This window comes from Hemibagrus wyckioides, linkage group LG17 (genome assembly GCF_019097595.1).
Source record: "Hemibagrus wyckioides isolate EC202008001 linkage group LG17, SWU_Hwy_1.0, whole genome shotgun sequence".
Lineage (NCBI taxonomy): Eukaryota > Metazoa > Chordata > Actinopteri > Siluriformes > Bagridae > Hemibagrus > Hemibagrus wyckioides.
This window is the reverse complement of record NC_080726.1, coordinates 18,148,636-18,175,312: the sequence shown is the minus strand read 5'-3', so window position 1 is coordinate 18,175,312 and position 26,677 is coordinate 18,148,636. Positions and strand designations below refer to the sequence as shown.

The 26,677-nt window shown below is 41.0% G+C and overlaps 1 protein-coding gene across 2 annotated transcripts; it reads left to right on the top strand.

Moving 5' to 3' along the window:
- The first annotated feature begins 1,041 nt into the window (after positions 1-1,041).
- gucy1a2 (guanylate cyclase 1, soluble, alpha 2) lies at positions 1,042-26,574 on the top strand. 2 transcript variants are annotated; one of them, XM_058413619.1, is made up of 9 exons: positions 1,042-1,688; positions 8,589-8,650; positions 8,746-8,858; positions 8,975-9,786; positions 19,403-19,558; positions 19,900-20,229; positions 21,433-21,576; positions 22,861-23,015; positions 23,330-26,574. In XM_058413619.1, exons 1-9 carry the CDS (start codon positions 1,449-1,451, stop codon positions 23,544-23,546), a joined length of 2,229 nt encoding a protein of 742 aa, XP_058269602.1. In that variant the 5' UTR covers positions 1,042-1,448; the 3' UTR covers positions 23,547-26,574. The 2 variants fall into 2 exon arrangements, with proteins under 2 accessions (XP_058269602.1, XP_058269601.1); XM_058413618.1 differs by having other exon boundaries at positions 1,043-1,688; positions 8,743-8,858.
- The last annotated feature ends 103 nt before the right edge of the window (positions 26,575-26,677 follow it).

Here is a 26,677-nt window from a genome sequence, read left to right as displayed (position 1 = left end):
ATTTAATCTAAGAAACCATCCTAACCCAGTAATGGCTTTGTTTGGACTTACAGGTGAAGACATTCACATTACCAAAAACAAAGAAGTGCAACATTAATAGCTAGAAGAAGAATTCTTTTAGAGTGGAAATCACAAATGCCACCTAAACTGTCGTTATGGATTACTGATATAATGTTCTATCTAAAAACTGAAAAAATCAGGTATTTTCTCTGAGGATCAACCAGAAGATTTTGCAAACCATGGGATCTGTTAATAATCTATATCGAGAAGAAAATACCCCTCTAACTTCGACCCATGCCCCCCCCCTTTTCTGTTTTAATTAATTAATTAATTAATTAATTTTTACTTTTTATTTTTATTTATTTATTTAAAAAAATTTTGGGGGTTGATTGGTTTGTTAGTCTGTTTTGTTAAGATGGAATTTGTGGGCAGAAAAAGTGAAAAAATCAATACCTCTGAAAGTGCCTTTGTCACTGAACACTTTCAATGTACCTTGTTCTGACAAAAATATAATAATAAAAAAAAGAAATTATTTTTCCTTTGATTCTACAAAACAAATCATATCGCAAAGTCTACAGATGCGCTGTTAAAGAAATACAAATTCTGGTTAGACACAGAGCTTTTATTTATTTATTTTAATGTATTTTTATTTTTAAATAATTAAGTAATTAATTAATTATCTATCTATCTATCTATCTATCTATCTATCTATCTATCTATCTATCTATCTATCTATGAACCGACCCCCCCCCCCACTGTGTACTTTTTCTCTCTTTTCCCTTCTCTTTCTTTTTGTTTACTTTTCTTTCTGTCTTCTTAATGTTTTTTCTTTCTTTCTTTTTTTTTGCAAAAATAAAAATCACTATTAAAGGATTTGATTAAAAGGCAGACGATTTTTTTCCCACACTTCAGACTATTTAGTTTAAAAAGAGAAAAAAGAAAGGTTGGATATGTATAGCGATAGTCTGCTAAATCTACAAGGGCACGTCATGACCTTTAAAGAACAAGTTCTCTCTCTCTCTCTCTTATTTTCTTTCTTTAACTCTCTCTGATTGGCTGCGTTAAACTCCGTCAGTGTCGCGCGGCGGTGCTGAGATAGTCGGCGGATCTCTCGCGCTCGAGAGAGAGAGAGAGAGAGAGAGAGAGAGATGAAGCGGATCTGTGCGCTCGTGGATGAAAGCGCGATTCGGTAAAAACCAAGGGACGAGCAAGCACCAAGGGACGCAATCCGGTTGTCTGTGTTTGCGCGCGCTCCGCTTCATTGGTCCGTTGATCTCCCGCTTCATTTTCTCTGAGGGAATTTTTTTTGGAAATGCGTGCCATCGCGTGCCATCGTCGTCGTCCCCTCTTCGCTCCGCTCGCGCTCTCCTGCCCTCTCGTCCTCGCACGCCGTTCGCGCGCTTGACGCAGCGTCTGATGAGAGTGCTCGTGGGCCAGCGGCGAGCAGCATGTCCTCGCGCAAGATCTCGTCGGAGTCGTTCAGCTCGGTGGGTTCCGACTGTCTCGAGAGCCCCGACGATGCCGAGTGCCCGTTCTCGCGCGCCTTCTGGAACGGCCGGAGCCCCGCGGAGACGCGCGCGTGCCCGTTCGACGAGCAGGCTGCCACGGGAGCAAGAAGGGCCGCCAGGAGGAAGCGCGTGAACCTGGACTCGCTCGGTGAGAGCCTGAGACGGCTCACCTCACCCACGGTACGCAGCGCGCGCGCGCGCTCGCACATATATACACACACACATACACACATACATAGGTGTACGTGCACAAATCCACGGTATGACACACACACACGTATCTTTCTATGCTTTCTTTTTTTAAAATTATATATATACACCTTTCCTCACTACTCTCTCTCCTTCTGTCTCCATATGTAATATATCTTTATATTCCATATCCTATATGTTGTATATGATCTCTGTCTGTTCATCTCCATCATATATCCTGATCTTCTATTATTTCTATATCTCTACATACCTTTATTTCTGGTCTTTGTCTCTCTCTGTCTCCCCGTTTCTCGCTTTGTCTATCTTTGTGTCATATATTTCTTTATGTGTGTGTGTGTGTGTAGCTTGTAAATGCACATGTTTATATGAGGATTATTTATGGAGGGTGTGTGATGCTTGAGCAACTTTATTATAACATGCTTCATACACACATAGCAATGTTTTAATTGCAGGTACACACTGAGACAGGGACTTTTTCACATATGGCACTTGCATCTGCAGTGTGTGTGTGTTTGTGTGTGAGTGAGTGAGTGAGTGAGTGTATACGTGCTGAGAGAGGCCATCATGTTCCTCTGGTTTGTAAGTTGCTGTCTGTGAGTTTGCAGTGAGTATAGAGAGAGGGAGGGAGCAAAAAAGAGAGGAGTGCATCAGTGTGTGTGTGTGTCGTTGTGTGTGTGTGTGTGTTCTAAAATCATCCATCTTTCTAGTATGCACAAAAACAGCTTTCTCATGAGAATGGCCTCAACTCTCATTAATCACACACACACACACACACACACAGTGACAATGGCTAAGACATAGAGCCTATGCTGATCCCCTAATGAGACTCACCTGTCCCATCATAATAATAAGGTAATATGACAAAAGCTGCCAGGGTCAAACTCTAAGTATAGAGCTACAAAAAAGGTGTAGCCTCAACGTGGTCTCTCACTGCCCACTGCTGCCACTATGACAGTCAAGTATTTGTTAAATTCTGACATTGAAGAGCCTCAAGTCTTAGACAAAAGACCAAGTCTTGTTACAAGACATGATAATTATGATTTAAATCAGAATTACGTCGCTCACACTTGGCAAAAAAAGTGTTGCCACAGCCATCTGTGACTGAGAGTACAAGGGAGCCAAATTGGCCATGCTTTCTGGATGGGAGGGGCATACTTTTTCCTCTGTCAATCAAAATGACACTAGCCGATCATGGAGGTCTAGGTGGAAGACGTTCAGATAGCACTATCCTCCGAATGTGTTACTCTGCCATGTGAAGCAGCATGAGCAGCAGTTTGAAATAAATGGGGCTGATTGTCTTAGTATGTCTCAGAGGAAGCATGTGCTAGCCCTGACCTTTCTCATTTGGAAGTTCTCACATGATTGCTGGTCAGACTCAAGTACTACGTCTTTGGGTACAAGGACCTAGTGTTGGTACACTCCAGCATCCAGTCTCAGGTGTCCTCTGGGAGACAGCAGAACACTGGAATGCTGGCGGGCCCCAGAAGCTCCTCTTCTTTAGAAACTGGAACCCATTACTACCCATCTGTAAACTTGACCCTTGGGGTAGGTCCTAATTGTTTAGGCAGGTACAGGTGAAAAGCAGTTGTCACAACACCAGCAGTGACACTGCATTAAAGGTCAATAAAGAATAAAATCACGACATTTATGAGGGTCAACAGGGTCCCCAAGGCTTTGTAATGGTTCAGACCTTTCACCAGAAGGAGACCCTCTTGTGAACATGAGGCAGGGTCACCCTGTTTTATGGGTTTTGGTCATGTCCCTTGGGACCTATCTCTCTTTGAAATGGATAGGAACTGGTTAATAAGGCTAGTGGGCCAAGGCTTTGCTTAGGTTTCACATCCTTGAGCAGCTCCTTAGTCTCTGATCGCAGACCTGAAAAAAAAAATGTAGGAGACATCAAGCAGTGGATGCTGTGGTCTTGTCCAGCTAGTCCAAATGTTCTCATCATCTATCCTCCCACCATGGCAACTCATACAGATTTGGTTTGGAGCCATTTCCTCTCAATAGTGATAGTAAGTGGGAAATAGAATGAAGACATAGATAGAAGTAGGTTATGGTGTCTTCTAGTGAGAGCTCAGTTGTAGTCTCCTGTGGGTTAGTGTCCTTCAAGTGAATATCAGCCAGTTCCTATAGGTTAGGACTGTCAATCCTCACCACCATGAATATACGGGTTTCCCTGGATGACACAAAAGATGTTCGAGTCTGGTTGTTCTCCAAGTTTCTTCTCATATTGTCTCAGTGAGTTTTGTTTCTGGCCACAGTTGTCTTTGGATTGCACATCAGAGATCTAGATCTATATCAAGATGACTGTTTTGTGAGAGTGTCAAAAATTGTGGGTTTAGAATTTTGAAGAGGAATGGTGGGCCGCTGCATTGGATAGAATACGTTCTAGTACAATATGTGCTCGTCTGAGCCTTATACAATTTGAAATACTACATAGAATCCATAGGCCCAGTTATCTGAACTGTATTCTACTATAGAGGACAGATGTGACAGATGTCAAGCATCTCGGTGCAATTTGAGTCATATGTTCTTTACTTGTTCTAAACTGCAAACTTACTGGGTTAATTACTTTACAGTGATGTCCGAGGTGCTCAGGGTCAGTATCGATGTTTGCCCTGCTATCGCAATTTTTGGGGTTCCAAGGGTCTGGTCTCAGTTTAGTTCCAAACAATTGGATGTTTTGGCTTTTACGTCTTTAATAGCCAGGCTTCGTATTCCAATCCACTGGAAATCTGATAAGCCTCCTACTACATCTCAATGGCTTGTAGATACCATGTTTTTTCTCAAACTAGAAAAGATTAGATGTTCTGGGAAGAGTAGCTTCTTGAAGAAATGGCAATCTTTTATCTCATATTTTAAGTCTCTCAAATCTCTGCCTTCTATTTAGTTTGTTTGTTTATTTATTTATTTATTTATTTTTTTCTTTTTCCACCCGATTTATTTATTTAGTTCGTTTATTTCTTTTTGTTTTAATGATTGGGGTGTAATTGTTAATTCTTAATTGATTGTACATGATGCTTGTTTTGTTGTTCTTTTCAAGTTTGTATTGTTAAAAATGGATAAATGCTTAAAACTTATTTCAGTAATAATGATGATTACACAGTAAAAAAGTATGAACCTAAAAACAAAATAATAAAAAAAAAATTGTGGGTTTATAAAGTTTCCTTTGATGGACTTATACTTGTTTAGGGTGTTTTCCTGTCTTGTTCGTAGCATTTCTCCTTTAGGCTGCAGATCCTTGATCCTTACCAGGATAAAGAGGTTTCTGAAAAAGAATAAACAAACTGAACAACAAAAAGTGATGTTGAGCAGGGCATGGGAAGGACAAGGAACAAGATGACAGACAGTCTCATTACCTTTGGGTAGAACCAGCGGTAGAACCCAGGTCGAAAAAGGTACTAAGTTGTACCGTTCTGTATATTAAATTCTGGTGTGATACCCTTGAAGGTACAACCGTTGTAACAAACCTTGCTCTTGGAAAAGTTAGACACCTGTATGTGATATGGCACATATTTGTGCCTTGGGGGAATGTACCTGTATAGTTAGATGTTTTGACAGTCCCAGGTATATTGCTTGTATTCTCATAACCAAAACACACCATTCCAGCTAAATAATCCTCTAACCACATGACATTTCCAACTACATGACTCCTCCATTGAAGGCATTAAGGATGTAGCTGAGCCTTTGTTGCAGGTTCTTGTTGTTTCTTGCTTAGGAATCACTGTTTAGAGACGGAGATCTGGTGGTTTAGGGGCCGGCATGATGGGAAGATGTTTCCTTTCAGTTGCCTTAGTTTTCTTGGCCTCACCTCAGGAAATTATGAGCAGTCTAGGTGTGATTTTTCAGGAGAACTATTGGTGATGTTACCTAGCTAGATACAGTAGATTGAAATAACCAGAAGGCAAAAATCAGGAAGAGCTTTTTTCAAAAATTGCTTGTACAATTACATTTACATTTCTGGCATCTTATCCAGAGCGACGTACAAAAGTGCTTTAAGCCTCTGTCAATGAATATATTAACACTGGTTCAATAGGTTACAGACTTAGGATACTATTTGCCTAAAATTAAGTTGAGTTGAAACCACCAGATCTCCGTCTCTAAACAGCGAATCGTATTCAAGAAACAACAAGAACCTGCAGCAAAGGCTCAGCTACATCCTTAATGCCTTCAATGGAGGAGTCATGTAGGTGGAAATGTCATGTGGTTAGAGGATTATTTAGCTGGAATGGTGTGTTCTGGTGATGAGAATACAAGCACTATACCTGGGACTGTCAAAACATCTAACCATACAGGTACATTCCATGTCCCCCAAGGAACAAATATGTACCATATCACATACAGGTGTCTAGTTTTCAGCTAATCTCCAGCTATGTACTTGTAGTAAATCCACATTGAAGTGTCTGAAAACACGTACATCTTTCACTGCGATCGTTTAAAAAAGTACGAAGATTTTGGCGTGCATCATTTCTGTCAGGCGTTCATTTACTTTCCGTCTCACCGGAATTTGAAGCGACAGCATCGAAGTGTTTTAAAATGGACAAAAAAGGCGGAGTCATAGCTGCAGATAGGTGAAGATTATAACGTTGTTTGTTCTGAGTGGAAAGGGTCACATGACTACATTAGGTGACTAAAATTACATCACTGTTTCAACTGTTTCTACTTCTTGCTGAATAAAATCACAGTCTTAGTGTGGATGAAGGGCCAACATGTAGAGAAAAAGATCGTTTTCAAAATGGTGGGCATAGCCTTAGTAGTTAAAGATCGAAGCTTGTCCTCTGGTTTTGTAAAGACTCACAATTGTAAAGTTTGCAAATCCACAAATGTTAAAATGAATAAAAAAAGAACATAAAACCAATATTATGGCAAATTCTTTTTTTCTTCTTTGTATCCTGCCTTCTTTTGTATTGAAATTATTTATTTATTTATTTATTTTTTGCTAGCTGAATTTTATTTTATTTTTTTTATTAATAAAACCATTTAATCCTTTTTCATTTTAGACATACTTCAGATGTCTGTTTAATTTTTCTATATCCGAAGATTTAATTTGTAAATCCAATAGGGGGCACAAATGATGCTCCAAGCAATCGCAGGTTCCGCAAGGAAGCCATTTTGCATGAACATAAAAAAGTGTTAAATTGGCTTAAACATGTAAACTTTATAACACACATTTTCCACTAATCTCTCTCTCTCTCTCTCTCTCTCTCTCTCTCTCTCTCTCGCACACACACACAGCTATTTGGTGTTGCATTTAATAAATAGATAATGTTATTTGTGTGTGTGTGTGTGTGTGTGTGTGTGTGTGTGTGTGTGCATGGCCTCAAACATCAAGTCAAGTTACAACTGCATTAACACAACAACAGTATTCGTTACTCCCTAGAGAGCAAGTGAGAGAGAGAGTGAGAGAGAGTGTGTGTGTGTGTGTGTGTGTAAATCACTGAATGACTGACAATTAATCAATACTAATATCTCTGGCAAAGAGCAAACATAACACAGAGTGTGTATAATAGATTTTGGGTATGTGTGAGTGTGTTTATTCGATTAGGTCTATCTGTTTTTCCACATGTGCCTGTGTGTGTGTGTGTGTGTGTGAAAATGTCCTCTCTTTCCTCTGACCTCTAGCATCTCTGGATTGTCTCTAACCAAGCATGAATTAAACACACACACATTCTCTTTCTCTCTCTCTCTCTCTCTCTCTCTCACACACACACACACACACACAAACACAATTTTATAGACAAAAATATCCAGTGTGGTGCAGTTTCCTTGTCTACTGCCCCTCACACCTCTGTATGTGTGCGAGTGTGAAAGAGAGAGCGTGAGAATGAGAGAATGGCCTTAAATCAGAATATGACCTTTTCATGCACTCAGGGTTTTATTCATTCAGTGTTTTATGTGTTGTTTGTGTGTGTGTGTGTGTGTGTGTGTGTGTGAAGTTGTGTTGTTAATTTCTGCAAGCTGCTCACATGGCATGCATCTACAAATCTATGTGTGTATATAAAAAAGAGAGAAAGAGAGAGAGAGATAGCAGAGAGACAGGCAGAGAGACAGACACACAGAGACAGCAGAGAGAGAGAGAGAGAGAGAGAGACAGAGAGAGAGAAGAGAGACAGACACAGAGACAGCAGAGAAAAAGAGAGAGAGAGAGAGAGAGAGATGCAGGTCAGCTTTAGGATAATATTTATGGATTTGTGCTTTAGTCTAGTGAGAAGAATTTTGATTTGCTCATCGCTGCTCTGACAGCATGATTAAACCAGCAGATTGGGTGAAGCTTAAGAGTGGATTCCATTCCAGATGGGATTTTAGAGGAACACACACACACACACACAGTTCTGATGTAAAATATCAGATGTATGTTATTTTGGTTCCTATGGAAAGCAGCTGTGAGGTGATTAGAACACAGCCGTCAGTGTGACACACTTTCAGTGCAGTGTGATGTCAGCTGACCAGTCAGGTGGCCAGCTCAGTGGACAAGATGGAAACCAGTTGAAATCGAAATGAGTTGAGTGAGCACTTAATGGATCAAATGTGGACCATTAACCTGCATTTCAATTCTGCAGGGAAAATTGATTTATAGGCTTTCTTTACATCAGTGCGAACTTTAGTGTGAGTTGTACACACACACACACACACAATCACATATGCACACACCTCCCAGGCAGTTTAATTTCCCCTGGAAATTAACCTACAAACCTGTCTAGTGTTTTAAAAGTCTTTGATTGAGTAGGTATTATGAAATCGAATAATTCTACACCTTTAGCCAATGACAGACAAAAAAAGAGCTTGATTTGCATAAATTTAAATAAATGTAAAGAACCTGATGCTGCTGCTTTTGTGTCATTTCATTGTGTTTTTTTTTTATTTCAGACACAGACGATCCAGCAGGCTTTGCAGAGAACTGTGGACTTCTACAGACAGAGAAATAACAGGTACCTACACACACACACACGCATGCACTAACACAATGTGTAAATCTGGGTGTCTGAGATAAAGGGAGTTATTTTCTGTGTGTGTGTGTCAGCAGTGAGGACGGATCAGAGCAGAAATGTGGATTAGAAAAATGTCCGTTTGTAAACTCCCAGTCCGACAACGATACAGACATCTCAGGAATTCTGCAGTACACAGCCGCAATAGTTGGTGAGTACGCACACACACAGACACACACACACACACACACACAGGCACACACAAAGCTAGCTCCATGCTAATGCCGTTCCAGGTCTTCTGACTATTGTTTGGTGTAATGTTTGCAGGTGTTGGGTTCCCGACACTCCGGGAGCGTTTTGGCGAAGAATTCTTTGGACTTTGTCTAGAGGAGAACGAGCGGGTTCTCCGGGCTCTGGGTGGGAACTTGCAAGACTTCTTTAACGGATTCGATGCTCTGCTGGAGCACGCCAGGACTTCGTACGGCCGCAGAGCATCTTCAGAGTCAGCGTCCTTTCTGTGCAAGGATACGGAGGACAACAGAGATGATGATGGAGGAGGAAGAACCCTGCTTCTGCACTGCTTTAACCCGGACCCAACGGTGGGGGTGGCCATGCCTGGGTTGATCCGAGCCGCTGCTCGCCGAATATACCAAGCGGAAGTTGAGGTGGAGGAGGCTCCACCCACACGTCTCCGTGCACTTAATGAGGATGGAGAAGTCTCTGATCACTCTACCCCATCATCATCTCCGTCTCCGCCCACTTTCTCATCCCCCGGCTGTTTGTCGTTCCTCATCCGAGAAGATCGGATCATGCCGTCCTCGCCATCGCCGTCATCGGTGTCCTCGCGTGAGCTGTCGCGCTCGCCAACGGACCTCCGGATCGGACTGAGCACGTTCTGCAGAGCGTTTCCTTTTCACCTCATTGTTGGCCCCAATATGGAAGTTCTGCAGGTGGGGGTGGGGCTAAAGAATGTCGGGGAGGGGATAAGGAAGCCACACAGGACGCTGAGCTTCAGTGACAGCTTCCAGCTCATCTCTCCCAGAATTCCTTGCTCTTTCCAAAACTTTCTTCTGCGGCTGTCTACTCCGTTCACCATTCGCACTCGACCCGACCCGTCCGCTCTGGAGAGCAGGGAGAAGGTACGTTCCTGTATGCGTTGTATGTAATGTCACAACATGGAATTTTAGGAAGTTCTTCTGAGGAAACATTCGATTTTGAAACATGTTTGTCCAAAACCAGGAGAACGGTTTTCCTTTAGAACCAGACCTGACAGCAAACTAACATCCTTAGCGGAGGTTATTCCTGTCAGCTCTGTTAGAACTTGCTGCCATCATCGTGACTGTTGTCATGAGCTCCATCTCTAATCAGAGACTATGACCTAATATTTAAACATGAATCTAAAACCTCCAGAAGAATGAAAGCAGACCTTTCAGTGGGTTTGACAAAAAAAATCCTCAGCTGAAACTCATACAACATATTTAAAATGACCAAGTGAATTTGTCCACAGAACAGGACAGTCACCTCGGAGTTCCTGTATATTTAGCTGCTAGTGGGGTACAGCAATATTCATCAGTATTTATAATGAAGTGAGGGGACATTAATGTAATGATTTAAATCCAAAAAACGAATAAGGAATGGGACAAGGCATTTAAGGGCATGAAAATACCGCAAATTATCTTTACTCTAAAGTGAGCGGCTCGTATGCAGTGACATCGGCAGCTATTTAAGTTCCATGTGTATTGTGTTCAACCGTCTTATCACAATGCCGACTTGTGTAAAAAATTATAAACATAAAATAGCCCATTAACGTATAATATACCAGTTGATAAAATCACTAGTGAAAGAACCGATGGTGAGATATATGCCACTGACAAATGGAACAAATCCACTGGATTAGTTCGCTAATGTGGACAGATTATTATGAAATGCTTAGAGTGAGATAAAGCTTATGTCTGAATATACTTCTACTCATGAAAGCGGGCTATAACTATAACACAGCACACACACACACACACACACACAGGATTTAACTGTCAGGCCACCTGCCATTTTGTCAAATAAAGACAGGAGAAAACATGAATTATGTAGCTTGTAGTACAAACATTAGCAGAGCTGCAGACAGATACTGGGTTTGTACAGACTGTGTGTGTGTGTGTGTGTGTGTGTGTGTGGAGTCTTATCTCTGTACAGAATTTACACAGGATTACACACACACACACACACACATTCGACATGACCAGTGAAAATGCAGCTGCACATTCTCCACCGAGTCGAGCTTCTGACATCTTCCATGACTGTGTCTAGAACACAGGATTTACCATCAGTTTCTCTAGAACCGGTCTGCATTTCCAGGCAGTTATTAGAACCCAACTTGAATTTATGACCTATTTATGGAAAACAGGCCTCCATGTACAGCTAGTTGAGCTAATAAAGTCCTGCATTTATAGCTCGTTGATCAGAACTAAATCTGGATGTGCCGTCAATGTATACAGAGCAGATGTGCCATTAACCATGTGTTTATCTCAAACTGGCCACTGACCAAATAAATCCTGGCTTGTTCTTGCAGTCGTTTTTATTTAAAACAGGCCTGAATTTACTGGCAGTCTATCTAGAACGCAGCCTGGATTTACCCTTATCTGTAACCGGAGAGGAATTTTAGTTAGAGGTGAGTTAGAGTTTATCTAGATTGTATGGACAGTGAAAATATTGATCTAGAACAGACTGGCTTTTCAGTTTATCTAAAAGCAAATTTGCACTGGTTTGTCTTCATAGCAAGCTTCATATCAAGTGCAGTTTATCTAGAAACAGCCACAGTTATTGGTGGTTTGTCTATTGCTTGAGTTTGCAGAGGAGGTTTTTGTAAAAGAATCTAGGACCAGTCCGAAGTATTCTTACTATAATGAAAAGGATTCTCCATACGCCTGTCCGACAGCCTCTGTCACTGACAAATCCACACCTGCCTCCTGAGGTGTGTTCTTGATCTGTGGAACACTCAATACTGAATAATGCATATTTTAACCACACATAAAATGAGTAAAAATTTCATTTAAAACTTTGGAGTAAAAAAAAATATATTATATATACACATTTTGTCATTAACGTTTATATATAACACAGGTTTCCTAGGGCACAGAGTGTTTATCGAGAGCATTAAGTTTCGGAAAGATGCATTTAGTGCATATTTATTTAGAATTGTCTGTTAGTGTTATCAGTTAGTTTCAGTCTTTGTATTCCTTTTACTGAAACAAGCTTGCATTGCTGTCAGTGAATCTAGAATTCAGACAGAATTGAATCCATCTACTTTTTCTAGAATTTTTGTTATGTTTATAGGTTCCTCCCTTCCTTAGATTCATTCTGAAACAACAGTTAGTTAATGCAGCATTGTCTATTGTTTGTCAGTTTATCTAGAACATATTGATAACAAGTATTCTAGAACAGAGGTGTCTTTACATTTATTGGTATCTGGAACCAGGTATCAGTTCGTCTACGGTTTGGCTCATAACTGGTTGACTTATCTGATCATTTGTGTTTTTTCACTGTGACTGTAATTGTTTGTCTAGACTGCTTATATAGTCAGAGTATCTAGAACCATTCTAAATGTGTTTTTAGGACCGATGGTGAAGTGTTTCTGAGCTGCATTAGTCAGTCCAACATACACTTCGAGCAGAACTGTAGAAAAAGCTTTGTTGCCATGGAGATCTGCCTTGCATCGTAGCAATTAAAGCTTAATACTGCATGGCAGCCATTTGTGGTATACCAGCTCAGATTGCCATGCTATGGTGTGTGTGTGTGTGTGTGTATGTTCTGCTAATCCTAATTCACACATGTCAGATACACTCTGCCAGCATGACCTCAAACCAGCTGTCAGTCAGATACTCGTCTGTATATGTGCCGGCATATGCATATAGTGTGTATCTGCAGGTTGTGTCCACATTTGAAGCAGAGCAGAGGGAGTATAGGTGTGTGTGTGTGTGTGTGTGTGTGCGTGTGTGTAGAAGTTTATTTATCTATAACACATCCTCCATATATGAGTTTATCTAGTACACCAGGCGGTGTTTACAGTGAGTTTATCTACTACACCATTCATTTGTAGACAGTTTATCTAGAACACTGCATTTACATTTAGTTTATTTCAAACATGGTCTGTGTTTGCAGTCAGTTTATCTAGACACAGCTTTTTTAGAACACAGTTTATTACAGTTTATTTAGAACACTGCCTGCATTTACAGTCAGTTTATTTGGAAAACAGTCCACATTTAAAGTCAGTTTATCTACTAAAAACAGCCCACATTTACAGGCAGTTGATCCAGAACACTGCCTACATTTACAGCCAGTTTATCTAGAACACAGGCCACATTTACAGGCAGTTTACTTAGAACACAGCCCACATTTACAGCTAGTTTATGTAGAACACAGTCCACATTTACAGCCAGTTCATCTAGAACACTGCTCACATTTACAGCCAGTTTATTTATCTAGAACACATCCTGCATATACAATGAGTTTATCTAGTACACCAGGCAGTGTTTACAGTGAATTTATCTACTACACAGCCTACATCTGTAGACAGTTTATCTAGAACAGTGCATTTACAGTTAGTTTATTTCAAACATGGTCTGTGTTTGCAGTCAGTTTATCTAGAACACAGCTTATTTAGAACACAGTTTATTTAGAACACAATTTATTACAGTTTATTTAGAACACATTTACAATGAGTTTATCTAGAACACAGGCCACATTTACAGGCAGTTTATCTAGAACACAGTCCACATTTACAGCCAGTTTATCTAGAACACAGCCCACATTTACAGCAAGTTTATCTAGAACACAGCCCACATTTACAGCCAGTTTATCTAGAACACAGCCCACATTTACAGCCATATGTATCTAGAACACAGCCCACATTTACAGCCAGTTTATCTAGAACACAGTCCACATTTACAGCCAGTTTATCTAGAACACAGCCCACATTTACAGCCAGTTCATCTAGAACACTGCTCACATTTACAGCCAGTTTATTTATCTAGAACACATCCTGCATATACAATGAGTTTATCTAGTACACCAGGCAGTGTTTACAGTGAATTTATCTACTACACAGCCTACATCTGTAGACAGTTTATCTAGAACAGTGCATTTACAGTTAGTTTATTTCAAACATGGTCTGTGTTTGCAGTCAGTTTATCTAGAACACAGCTTATTTAGAACACAGTTTATTTAGAACACAATTTATTACAGTTTATTTAGAACACATTTACAATGAGTTTATCTAGAACACAGGCCACATTTACAGGCAGTTTATCTAGAACACAGTCCACATTTACAGCCAGTTTATCTAGAACACAGCCCACATTTACAGCAAGTTTATCTAGAACACAGCCCACATTTACAGCCAGTTTATCTAGAACACAGCCCACATTTACAGCCATATGTATCTAGAACACAGCCCACATTTACAGCCAGTTTATCTAGAACACAGTCCACAGTTACAGCCAGTTTATCTAGAACACAGCCCACATTTACAGCCAGTTTATCTAGAACACAGTCCACATTTACAGCCAGTTTATCTAGAACACAGTCCACATTTACAGCCAGTTTATCTAGAACACAGCCCACATTTACAGCCATATGTATCTAGAACACAGCCCACATTTACAGCCAGTTTATCTAGAACACAGCCCGCATTTACAGCCAGTTTATCTAGAACACAGCCCACATTTACAGCCATATGTATCTAGAACGCAGCCCACATTTACAGCCAGTTTATCTACAACACAGTCCACATTTACAGTCAGTTTATCTAGAACACAGCCCACATTTACAGCCACATGTATCTAGAACACAGCCCACATTTACAGCCAGTTTATCTAGAACACAGTCCACATTTACAGCCAGTTTATCTAGAACACAGCCCACATTTATAGCCACATGTATCTAGAACACAGCCCACATTTACAGCCAGTTTATCTAGAACACAGCCCACATTTACAGCCATATGTATCTAGAACACTGCCCACATTTACAGCCAGTTTATCTAGAACACAGCCCACATTTACAGCCATATGTATCTAGAACACAGCCCACATTTACAGCCAGTTTATCTAGAACACAGTCCACATTTACAGTCAGTTTATCTAGAACACAGCCCACATTTACAGCCACATGTATCTAGAACACAGCCCACATTTACAGCAAGTTTATCTAGAACACAGCCCACATTTACAGTCAGTTTATCTAGAACACAGCCCACATTTACAGTCACATGTATCTAGAACACTGCCCACATTTACAGCAAGTTTATCTAGAACACAGCCCACATTTACAGTCAGTTTATCTAGAACACAGCCCACATTTACAGTCACATGTATCTAGAACACTGCCCATATTTACAGCAAGTTTATCTAGAACACATCCCACATTTACAGCCAGTTTATCTAGAACACAGCCCACATTTACAGCCAGTTTATCTAGAACCCAGCCCACATTTACAGCCATATGTATCTAGAACACAGCCCACATTTACAGCCAGTTTATCTAGAACACAGCCCACATTTACAGTCACATGTATCTAGAACACAGCCCACATTTACAGCCAGTTTATCTAGAACACATCCCACATTTACAGCCAGTTTATCTAGAACACAGCCCACATTTACAGCTAGTTTATCTAGAACACAGCCCACATTTACAGCCAGTTTATCTAGAACACAGCCCACATTCACAGTCAGTTTATCTAGAACACAGCCCACATTTACAGCCAGTTAATCTAGAACACAGCCCACATTCACAGTCAGTTTATCTAGAACACTGCCCACATTTACAGCCAGTTAATCTAGAACACAGCCCACATTTACAGCCAGTTTATCTAGAACACAGCCCACATTTACAGTCAGTTTATCTAGAACACAGCCCACATTCACAGTCAGTTTATCTAGAACACAGCCCATATTTACAGTCAGTTAATCTAGAACACAGCCCACATTCACAGTCAGCTTATCTAGAACACAGCCCACATTTACAGTCAGTTTATCTAGAACACAGCCCACATTTACAGTCACATGTATCTAGAACACAGCCCACATTTACAGCCAGTTTATCTAGAACACATCCCACATTTACAGCCAGTTTATCTAGAACACAGCCCACATTTACAGCCAGTTTATCTAGAACACAGCCCACATTTACAGCCAGTTTATCTAGAACACAGCCCACATTCACAGTCAGTTTATCTAGAACACAGCCCACATTTACAGCCAGTTAATCTAGAACACAGCCCACATTCACAGTCAGTTTATCTAGAACACAGCCCACATTTACAGCCAGTTTATCTAGAACACAGCCCACATTTACAGCCAGTTTATCTAGAACACAGCCCACATTCACAGTCAGTTTATCTAGAACACAGCCCACATTTACAGTCAGTTAATCTAGAACACAGCCCACATTCACAGTCAGCTTATCTAGAACACAGCCCACATTTACAGTCAGTTTATCTAGAACACAGCCCACATTTACAGTCACATGTATCTAGAACACAGCCCACATTTACAGTCAGTTTATCTAGAACACTGCCCATATTCGCAGTCAGTTTATCTAGAACACTGGCCACATTCACAGTCAGTTTATCTAGAACACTGCCCACATTCACAGTCAGTTTATCTAGAACACTGCCTGCATTTTCAGCCAGTTCATCTAGAACATAATCTGTGTTTGTAGTCAGATTATCATGAACACATCTTTTGTTTGCAGTCAGTTTACCTGCATTTACAGATATATTATCTAGAACACAGTATTATCCAGAATAGAACAGTTCACCTCATGACATAGTGCATGTGTGCGGTTGTGTATGTGACAAATAAACTTGAATTTGACACTCTTCATTTACAGTCATTTTTCTGGATAACTGGATAAATGAAGGATTGAGGGAGGGATGAATGGACTTTGTTGATCCCTGGGGAAAAACCGTGGATATTTGTGATAACCATCTGTGTTCACTTTGCTGTCTAAAATTATAGCGAGGCTTACATAAGTCTATCTCTATCTATCTCTCTCTCTCTGTCTATCTATCTACCTCTGTGCCGTAACCTTGGGGATTATGACTCAGGGTTCTTTGACGTGTGACTCGCAGGTAAAGTCTGACTTGTCGGAAAAAAAGACGACAGCAGCAAGAAAATCATCACTCTGTTTTTCTGAGCTACAGGGCTAATGGGTATGTGTGTGTATGTGTGTGTGTGTTACAGTATCTATTTGCTGTGCTGGTGGAAGAGCTTTAAGGCACAGTGGAAAATATAAGAGACACAAACACATGCATAGCCTACATGAAACATTTCTGAGAAAAGTGTGTGTGTGTGTGTGTTGGGGGATGGCTAGGGAATCTGTTAGGGGTGTCAGGAGCAGACTATTTTCTCCTTGTGATTAGACAGACAGTCATTCTTCACTGGATACCAGAGCATTTTTATTGACCATTTAGTAAAAGCTTTCTGACTGGACAGTTCATTGATCATAAATCGTCCTGATTGGACACGATTATAGAAATTCAATAGCAGTTCATCCTGATTGGACAGCTGATCATCCTCACTGAACGTAAAATTTTCCTTGAATGGACAGAACACCAGCTTACTTACACAGTACACTATTGTGATTAGACAGAAGACTACCCTAATTAGACAGTAAACCATTCATAGTGGACGGAAGATGAGCCTGATTAGACAGTAGACATGTTCTGATTGGACAGAAGATTGTCACAATTAGACAGTTGACTGTGATTGGACAGACTATTCTGAACGACAGAAGATCATTCTAATTACACACTGCTCTGCTCTGAGTGGACAGGAGTTTGTCCTAATTAAACAGCCAGTGTTGTGGTTGGAAAAAAGATTGGACAGAGTATTGGGCAGAAATTGGACATAAAACGATCCTAATTAGACAGCTCACTGTTATAAATGGATAGAAGATGATCCCAATTAGACAAATTGTTCTGATTAGACAGGAGATGACACTAATTGGACTGTATTCAAGGATAGAAAATGATTCTAATTAGACAGCAAACTGCTCTGATTGGACAGAAGATTGTCCTAATTAGGCAGTAGACCATTCTGATTGGACAGAAGAATGTCCTAATTAGACAGTAGAAGGTTTGATGGTTGATGTCATTAATTTGGCAGTATTTTAATGTTGATGGACACTTAATTTGTTCTAACTGGACAGAGCTTGTTCTGATTGGACAGTGTATAGATTATGCAACTTGGACTTCAGATGACCGTTATCTGTGGCAATTACTCATTTCTGATTAATACACACTAGCTTGGACAGTCGATCATCAGAATTAGACAGTTAAATGCTTTGAATGAAGATCAGATAATCAGTTAGTTGAGGAGGATATTTTGAGAGTAATGTCAGATCTTGATTGGACTGTGGATGACCCTGACTGTCTAGACGTAGCAGTTAAAAGATGGTTGAATTGTACCCACTGAAGCCTGTTCTTTTGCCGGCTTAAGTGGAACCTGATGTGGTCTTCTGCTGTTGAAGTCTATCTGCCTGAAGTTTTGACGTGTTTCTGTTCAGTGTGGGTGTAAAGAGTGATTATTTGAGTAACTATAGACTTCCTGTCAGCTCTGACCAGTCTTGTTCTCTAATCCCTCCCATCAGCAGGGTGTTTCTTCAAGCAGAACTGTTTCTCAGTGGATGTTTTTTGTTTTTTGCACCACTCTAGAGACTGTTGTGTCCCAGGAGATCAGCAGTTTCTGAAATAATCGAAACGAGCCAAACATGCAACCATCAAAGATTACATTTCTTCCTATTTTTTAATTGTTAAAAATGATTCCAACTTGGTGGTGGAGCCCAGTCATATTCATATATGATCCACACATCAGTGTTTCCTGCATTCCGTCATCCCATAAGCACGATTGCAGCTCTTAAAAACCCATGTCGGCCCAAAGAAGCACATTGCTATATAGCTAAATGCTAATGTTAACAGTATAAATATATAAATAAAAGTGGTGGGAATAAAATCATGTATCAAGGTTAATGGCCATCACTGGATGAGCTCAGAGGTCAAAGTGTGTTAATGGCAGATTAGCTCATTAATAGGGCTTGTAAAGGGGTGAACTGAGGGCAGGTTGGACAGACACACAGACATACATTTTAAATACTTCATGAACACAAAAAGAGAGAAAGAGAGCGAAATTGTCCATCTGGATTGTCATATGGCTTAGGTGTGTGTGTTTGTGTGTCCCAGATTACCATATCAAAGCCATTATGGTGGAAACAGAAGTCAACAGCGACTCTCATGTTAGTGCCACACACACAAATACACACAAACACACACACACACAAAATGTGTGTTCAGCTATAATGGCTTGTTCTGTTCACACAGTAATAATACTCCATTATTGCCCTTGAGTCAGTGTATGTGTGTGTCTGTGTAGAGTTCAGAGGCACATGAGTGTAGGACAGATTATAAATTAATACACTGGTTATATAAACACATTTACTGGAGACGGATGGACTGGAACACACACACACACTTTTCCTAGATGGCAGGTGAGATGAAGCTTGCACTTATAGTAGGATGGACCAGCACCACACTTACCCACACATATACACACACACGCACACACACAGACACACACACACACATACACTGTCATGTCACTGTCATTGAAATGCATTCCAGGCCCCAGTTGACCAGTTGAACTGCAGATGATGTTTATTTTCAGGAAATCTCATGCATAGCGTGTATGTGTGGTCTTCCAGGTCATGGAACTGAAGGGTCAGATGATTCATCTTCCCGAGTCGAACTCCATCATGTTCCTGGGCTCGCCTCGTGTCGATAGGCTGGAGGAGCTGATGGGGCGTGGCTTACATCTTTCAGACATCCCTATTCATGATGCCACCCGTGATGTCATCCTGGTGGGTGTGGCCTACAACAAATGATCAAATGCTCATTTTGCCTTCTTTGATGATATCAACAGTTTCAGGACAGAAGGATTGGGAAGACACTGCATTTCCTCCTCTTGAAACTCAGGCCCTGAGAAATAAGATAACAGATGTCTTTATCTTTTGGTTAGTTTGTGTGTTAGTCTGTCCATCTGTCTGGACAACAGCACAACTGTTATTTGACATTCTGGGTGCTGGTACACACTCTAGTGTCTGTGTGTGTGTAGTATTTGTAGCTGGGTTACTACAGAAACCCATCAGCAGGTTGGTGGGGGTTTTATTCTAATTGGTGGTGTGTGTGTGTGTGTGTGCAGGTGGGCGAGCAGGCGAAGGCTCAGGATGGTCTGAAGAAGCGCATGGACAAGCTAAAGGCCACACTGGAGCGAACGCACCGCGCGCTAGAGGAGGAGAAGCGACGCACCGTCGAGCTGCTCTACTCCATCTTCCCCGGCCATGTGGCACAGAGACTCTGGCAGGGACTTCCTGTCCAGGCCAAAAAGTTTGATGATGTCACCATGTTGTTCTCCGACATCGTGGGATTCACAGCCGTGTGTGAGCACTGCACACCCATGCAGGTCATCAGCATGCTGAACGAGCTGTACACTCGCTTTGACTACCAGTGTGGTGTGCTTGATGTCTACAAGGTGTGTACACACACACACACACACACACACAAACACACACACAAACAAACACAAACACAAACAATATTGTTGAGGATTTCTTGTAGAAAAAACACAGATATGTCTATTTTTAGGAGCTTTAGCTTGTCTTTGTAGCCATTTTTATTCCTGACATTTCTGATGTTCTTTATATGTTGTCACGTTGCTTCAGCTTCACCTATATTTTTGTTAGTATATTAGTGTAAGCAGGCTAGCTTTTCTAGTTTGATCTGGAAAGCTCTGAAATGACAGCAAAGATTCCTTCTTCAACCAGAACCTACTTTAAAACCGATAGATAACAGTAAATAGGGAAGACAGTGGCCAGTTCAGCTAGTTACAAAGAGATGCTAACCGGCTCTTGTTGAAAGCAAGGACTTTTGCTTCTTCTTCTTCTTTTTTTTCATTTAATATTCAGCAAATGTGACTTAAGTTTTTATTCCTGCAGCATTTTTAGCTTTCAGAATCACCTGCGTTTTAGGCTTAGTGTGCATCATGCTGTTAGGAGCCTTGAATTCTCAGGGGATGTGTAAACGCCTTGTCACTCAGAACCGTGAGATGAATAACTGCAGGTCAGGTGCATTTGCATTTTTCTACCAGCCTTCACAAAGGAAAAAATAGCCTAGGAAAATAGCTTTAACATTGGAATGTCGGAATCGAGTGAGGAAATTCTGAATAAACGTGATAGAATCAGTCGAAATGATGGAGATGAGTAAGTGGAGTAAATATTCTAACCCACACAAAAAAAGTCAATACCTTGTTTCATATAATAACTGAGTGAGGTACTGAAACCAAAGGAAGAAGCTCACTCTTGAAGCTCTTTGTGCTTCATCAGGAATTCATTAGCAGTCAGAGACCTTGTGAGCCACTGGGTGAGACGGAGAGAGAAGTTTAAAGCCGAAAGAGCGAAATCACATTCAAATCTAGTTAAAAAAACAAAAATAAAACAAAAATGCTACACCGGGTTTAACAAAACCATCAAACTAATCTGAACTTCCCAAAAAATTAAGACTAAACTAATGAGAATGAAAATTTGACAAAAAACAAACAAACAAAAAAACAATAATTTACAAAATTAAACTCTCTCTCTCTCTCTCTCTCTCTCTCTCTCTTTTTAACTGCTATTTAAGAATATTACAGTTATAGTGTGTGTGTGTGGTGTTTGTGTGTGTGTGTGTGTGTTTGCAGATCGAAACAATCGGCGATGCATACTGTGTGGCTGCAGGGCTCCACAGGAAATGTGTCTGTCACGCCAGGCCGATTGCCTTAATGGCACTGAAGATGATTGAGCTCTCAGAGGAGGTTCTCACACCCGACGGGAAGCCCATCAAGGTGAGCTGGAGCACAGCATTCTGGGAAATCAAGGCCGTAATGGGTGGAGCAAGCATGCCAAATGTTGCAAAACCTTGCAGTAAAACTTTTATACTCATGCAGTTGTGTGTGTAGTGGTGCAGTGTGTGTGTGTGTGTGTGTGCTGATTGCTGATGCAGCGGGAAATGCGGTTGCCATGGAGCAGACAGATTCTGCTGCAATCAACTGCACTGAAGAACTGAAGAACGAGAACTGTGTAATGCTGCTGCTCTGAACTCAGCAAAAATGGGGGGGGAGAGAGAGAGAGAACTTGGAACAAGAAAATGGGAAGAGAGATAAAAGGAAAGGAAATAAGTGTGTGTGTGTTCTATACATACACATTTAATTGTACACAGCATATTGAATGAAAACCAAACGAGATGGCTTTATTATTCATGAGCTGTCATGAGGAGGCGGAGTCACTGGACGATTGACAGCTCCAGCACTGCCATTGAGTTAATAGGGGACATAAAATACCTGAGACTGACACACATAGTGCAATTCATCATTATTATACAGAGGTGTGTGTGTGTGTATGTGTGTGCTTATAATCTAGAAATAGAGCTCGGGGGGGGGGGCATATCTTAGAAGAGATCTAAAATGAGAATAAAAAGATGGATATAAGAATAAGGACTGAAAAGGAGACATGTCTGAAAGAGAGAGAGGGAGAGAGAGAGAGAGATTATACTGTAGTGATTATAATATTGTGTTATGAACATTATAACACACACCACATTATGTTCTAACGGAACCCTGCAGATTGTTCTGTTTCATTAAAATGATCCACAGCCTAATTTCGGAATCTTCCGCAGTTTTCTGTTAGACCGCTCTGCAGTGTTCAACCGGAACATTATGCAGTATTCTAGATTTATAGATCACGTCGCCTGGTTGCCATGGTTACTGACTGACTCATAATGACTGACAGATGTCAATCATTGAAATTTTGTCCTCATGTCCCAGAACTTCCTCTCCCTTTGTGTTTGTGTATGAGAGTGAGAGAGAGAGAAAGTGTGTGTGTGTGTGTGTGTTGCTCTGACGACAGTGCCGACCCTGGCTCTCCCCTGCCGGTGTTGCTATGGCGATGGCAGGGCATGCGGTGTGCTGGCATTCTGTGGTTGGTTAAATCTGCTGAAGTAGAGCATGAGGAGAATCACACACACACACACGCGCGCACACACACACACACACACACAGTAGCTCCACTCTTGTTATATTCTCACACATATCATGATAAAGCTGTGTGTGTGTGTGTGTGTGTGTGTGCAGCTGCGTATAGGGATCCACTCGGGGTCTGTGCTAGCTGGAGTGGTTGGTGTGAAGATGCCGCGGTACTGTTTGTTCGGGAATAACGTCACACTTGCCAGCAAGTTCGAGTCCGGCAGCCAACCACGTCGCATTAACGTTTCCCCAACAACGTACCAGTGAGTGAAACACAACACACACACCATCCATAGAAAATGACACTTGAGGAGACCAAGGTCCTGCCTTTCATTGATTTTCCTTGGAGATTTCTAAATTGTCTGCATATTAACAGGCAATATCAAATGGTAGCCAATAAGAATGAGTTTCATTATGAGCCATGCCCACAGTCATGTGGTCACACCACCTATAGGGTATAGATCACTTGAATCTTCCAATGTTAATTATCTTTGCAAATATAGATATATATATCATTCTGCTTTTCTTCATTTCTTTCTTTCTCTTTTGTTTCTCTCTTTCCGTCTTCCTCTACAAGGTTCCTCCATGATGATCGCTCGTTCTCTTTCATCGCTCGCTCCCGTCAGGAGCTTCCTGAAAACTTTCCCAAAGAGATTCCAGGAATCTGCTATTTCCTGGAGGCTGGGAAATCTGGTCAAGGAAGCCACGCCTCCTTGACCAACACTCGCTCTGCCCCCATCCGAAAAGCATCCTATAACATTGGGACCATGTTTCTACGTGAGACCAGCCTCTGAGGAAAGCCCTGCACACCTAATATGCCGCTACTAAAACCATGCCTATAAGGCCAGAGGTGCCTGTGGCAACCAGTGGCTCCGCCTCCCGGGAACACGTCTCAACCTGCAACTCTGGCTTGACCCCACATCACCCTCTTCCTGTTCGAGTACCCCCTGCGACCTGCCCCCTAACCATGCAGAGCTGACAAGAAGGTCTGCAGGAACGAGAAATGAATATTCATGAATATTCAAATTTGACTTTAAAAGAAATATGGACATTTTAATATATATATTGGAAGAAATTATATATATATATATATATATATATATATATATATATATATATATATATATATATATATATATATATTTGCATTAAGCCTTCTGCTCAAACACATACATACATATACACACATACATACAAATATATGCACAACAAGGAAAACACACACACACACACAAACACAAAACATAAGCATATACAATATACACATGTGGCTCTCAGCAACTTATGAACCTGGTGCCTTCTGATAAATAAACACAATGTGTGTGTATGTGTGTGTGTGTGTGTGTGTATGTGAGTGTTTGTGTATGTGTGTGTTTCAGCTTGTGAGGCCCCACGCTTTAATTTCATTCAGACTGGTCTGTCAGTCATTCTCTATCCAATCACACCACACCAAGCCCTCCAATCACATCACACCAAACCTGTCAATCAAACTCAGCCCTCCAATCACACTACACCATCATCTGTCAATCAAACTCAGCCCTCCAATCACACCACACCATCACCTGTCAATCAAACTCAGCCCTCCAATCCCACCACACCATCACCTGTCAATCAAACTCAGCCCTCCAATCACACTACACCATCACCTGTCAATCAAACTCAGCCCTCCAATCACACTACACCATCACCTGTCAATCAAACTCAGCCCTCCAATCACACTACACCATCACCAGCCCTCCAATCACACCACACCAACACTCTTTTAATCATATCACACCATGAGCTGTCACTCATACCCAACCCCCACCCTATACCAAAATATGTCTATCACATCCAGCCCTTTTATTCCAATTACACTGCAATAAAAACCAGTCAAAACTAGCCCTTCAATTACATTACACAAACACCTGTCAATCAAACCAAGACTTGTCAGTCAAACCCAACCCTCCAATCAAATCACCAACACCTGTCAATCAAACCCAATCCTCCAATCACATCACACCAACACCTGTCAGTCAAACCAAGACTTGTCAATCAAACCCAATCCTCCAATCACATCACACCAACACCTGTCAGTCAAACCAAGACTTGTCAATAAAACCCAATCCTCCAATCAAATCACCAACACCTGTCAATCAAACCCAATCCCCCAATCACATCACACCAACACCTGTCAATCAAACCAAGACCTGTCAGTCAAACCCAATCCTCCAATCACACCAAGAGCTATCAAATAACCTCAACTCTTCAATTACACCACAACAAAACCTGTTACTCATTTTCCACAATGTCAATAAAATGAAGTATAGCTTACACACCCAGCGTATGACTCTTATACTGCTTTTTGATGTGTGTGTGTGTGTGTATTTCCGTGAGTGAGAGAGATTGTTTGGTTCACACATTCTTTTATTTAAAAAAACAACATGCATGTGAGGAAGTGTGTGTTTGTGTGTGTGGCACGATACAACCTGTGGATAATTTTTGCTGAAAGTAATGTGTGTGTGTATGTGTGTGTGTGTGTAGTGCCACTCTAGCCCGCGGTTACCTGCTGTTGAAGGGCTCTTGTAGGTCACATGATGTTGCTGACAGCAAAATGCCAACTAGACAAGCACAACACAACAACTGTGGGTAATTTATATGCAATGGCCTTAATACGATTTTGGAAAAAGGGCCTATCTGAAATGCTCTATCTAATGATGTGTGTGTGTGTGTGTGTTAGTGGCTTTTCCATATATGCCACTTGTAAAACAGCCAACATGAACATGAATTTTTGTGTATAAGTGAATGTGTGTATCAGATTTGAGGTGAAGTAGGCGTGTCCTAATTCGAAGGAACCCGTGCACACACACACACAATGAAAAAACCCCCACTATAGTTGAAAACGCTATATAAACCATGCGTGCCTGTTAGCTTGCGGGCCAACAGATGGAGAGGACCTGGTTGAGAACAGGCCGACTGTTGCCATGGTAACAGCGAGGTCTGAACTGCGTGCTTGGAATATTTAAACCCTACGCATGCACCTAAAGTGTGTTTTTCTCTCTCTCTCTCTCCCTCTGAGTGTGTGTATGGGTATTTGAAGAGAATAATTTAACATATTAGCAAGAATAATATCCTTCTCTACTCATGACAGCACGTGTGAGAATGAGTTAAAAATACAGAGGCGTTAGATAACTAACCATCAAACTATTTGCTAAATACGAAAACTTGTTAGACGACAAAATCTCGAACTGTTTAATAAGTGTTCGATGACTAGCCATGTAACTGTTTGCTAACTTAGATAGCTTGTTAAGTGACTAGCCATCTAATTGTTCGCTAAGCTAGCCCGGTAAATGGCTAGCCATCTAACTGTTTACTAACTAGGATTAACCTGTCTGAAGACTACAAGTAGAACTGTTCGCTAACTAAGATGTGAGATTATAGAAAATGAGGTTAACTAGCAATTTAGCATCGTTAAGTGAGCCATGAGGCACTTAGCTTGGTTAGGAATAAAATATTTAGGGGGGAAAGAAAACAAATGCCACTGAGAAACGGAAAGTCCAAACTGAAGACTTAAAGCCAACAGCTCTTTCAAAAATAATAGTAAAAACTTGTCTTGAAGGATCGTGGTCTGGATGAACTCGTCTGTCTCGGTAAACAGAATTACGGGACGTTATTTTTAAACAAGCGGCATTCAGATGCTCACTAAATATGTTAGCGAGCAGTGTTCTGATTGGTACACAGTGACAGAGAGACTGCTGTGTTTTCCACCAGCTTGTGTGTGTGTGTGTGTGTGTGTGTGTTAGCAGAAAGCTGCTAATCCAATAAAGATTTGTTTTTAAATTATCTTGCTGCTGCTAATCCTCAAGGCATGACTTTGTTGTCCTCGCTCCGAGCGTTTGTGTGTGTGTGTGTTAATTCACATGTTTGATTGCTAACATTTGCCAGT

What these genes read in the sequence shown, in the direction of transcription:
- gucy1a2 (XM_058413618.1), top strand. Translation starts at nt 1,449, where the DNA reads ATGTCCTCGCGCAAGATCTCGTCGGAGTCGTTCAGCTCGGTGGGTTCC. An exon ending in GACGGCTCACCTCACCCACG is followed by an intron (nt 1,689 to 8,588) that starts GTACGCAGCGCG and finishes TTTTTATTTCAG; the next exon opens with ACACAGACGATCCAGCAGGC. An exon ending in GTACACAGCCGCAATAGTTG is followed by an intron (nt 8,859 to 8,974) that starts GTGAGTACGCAC and finishes TAATGTTTGCAG; the next exon opens with GTGTTGGGTTCCCGACACTC.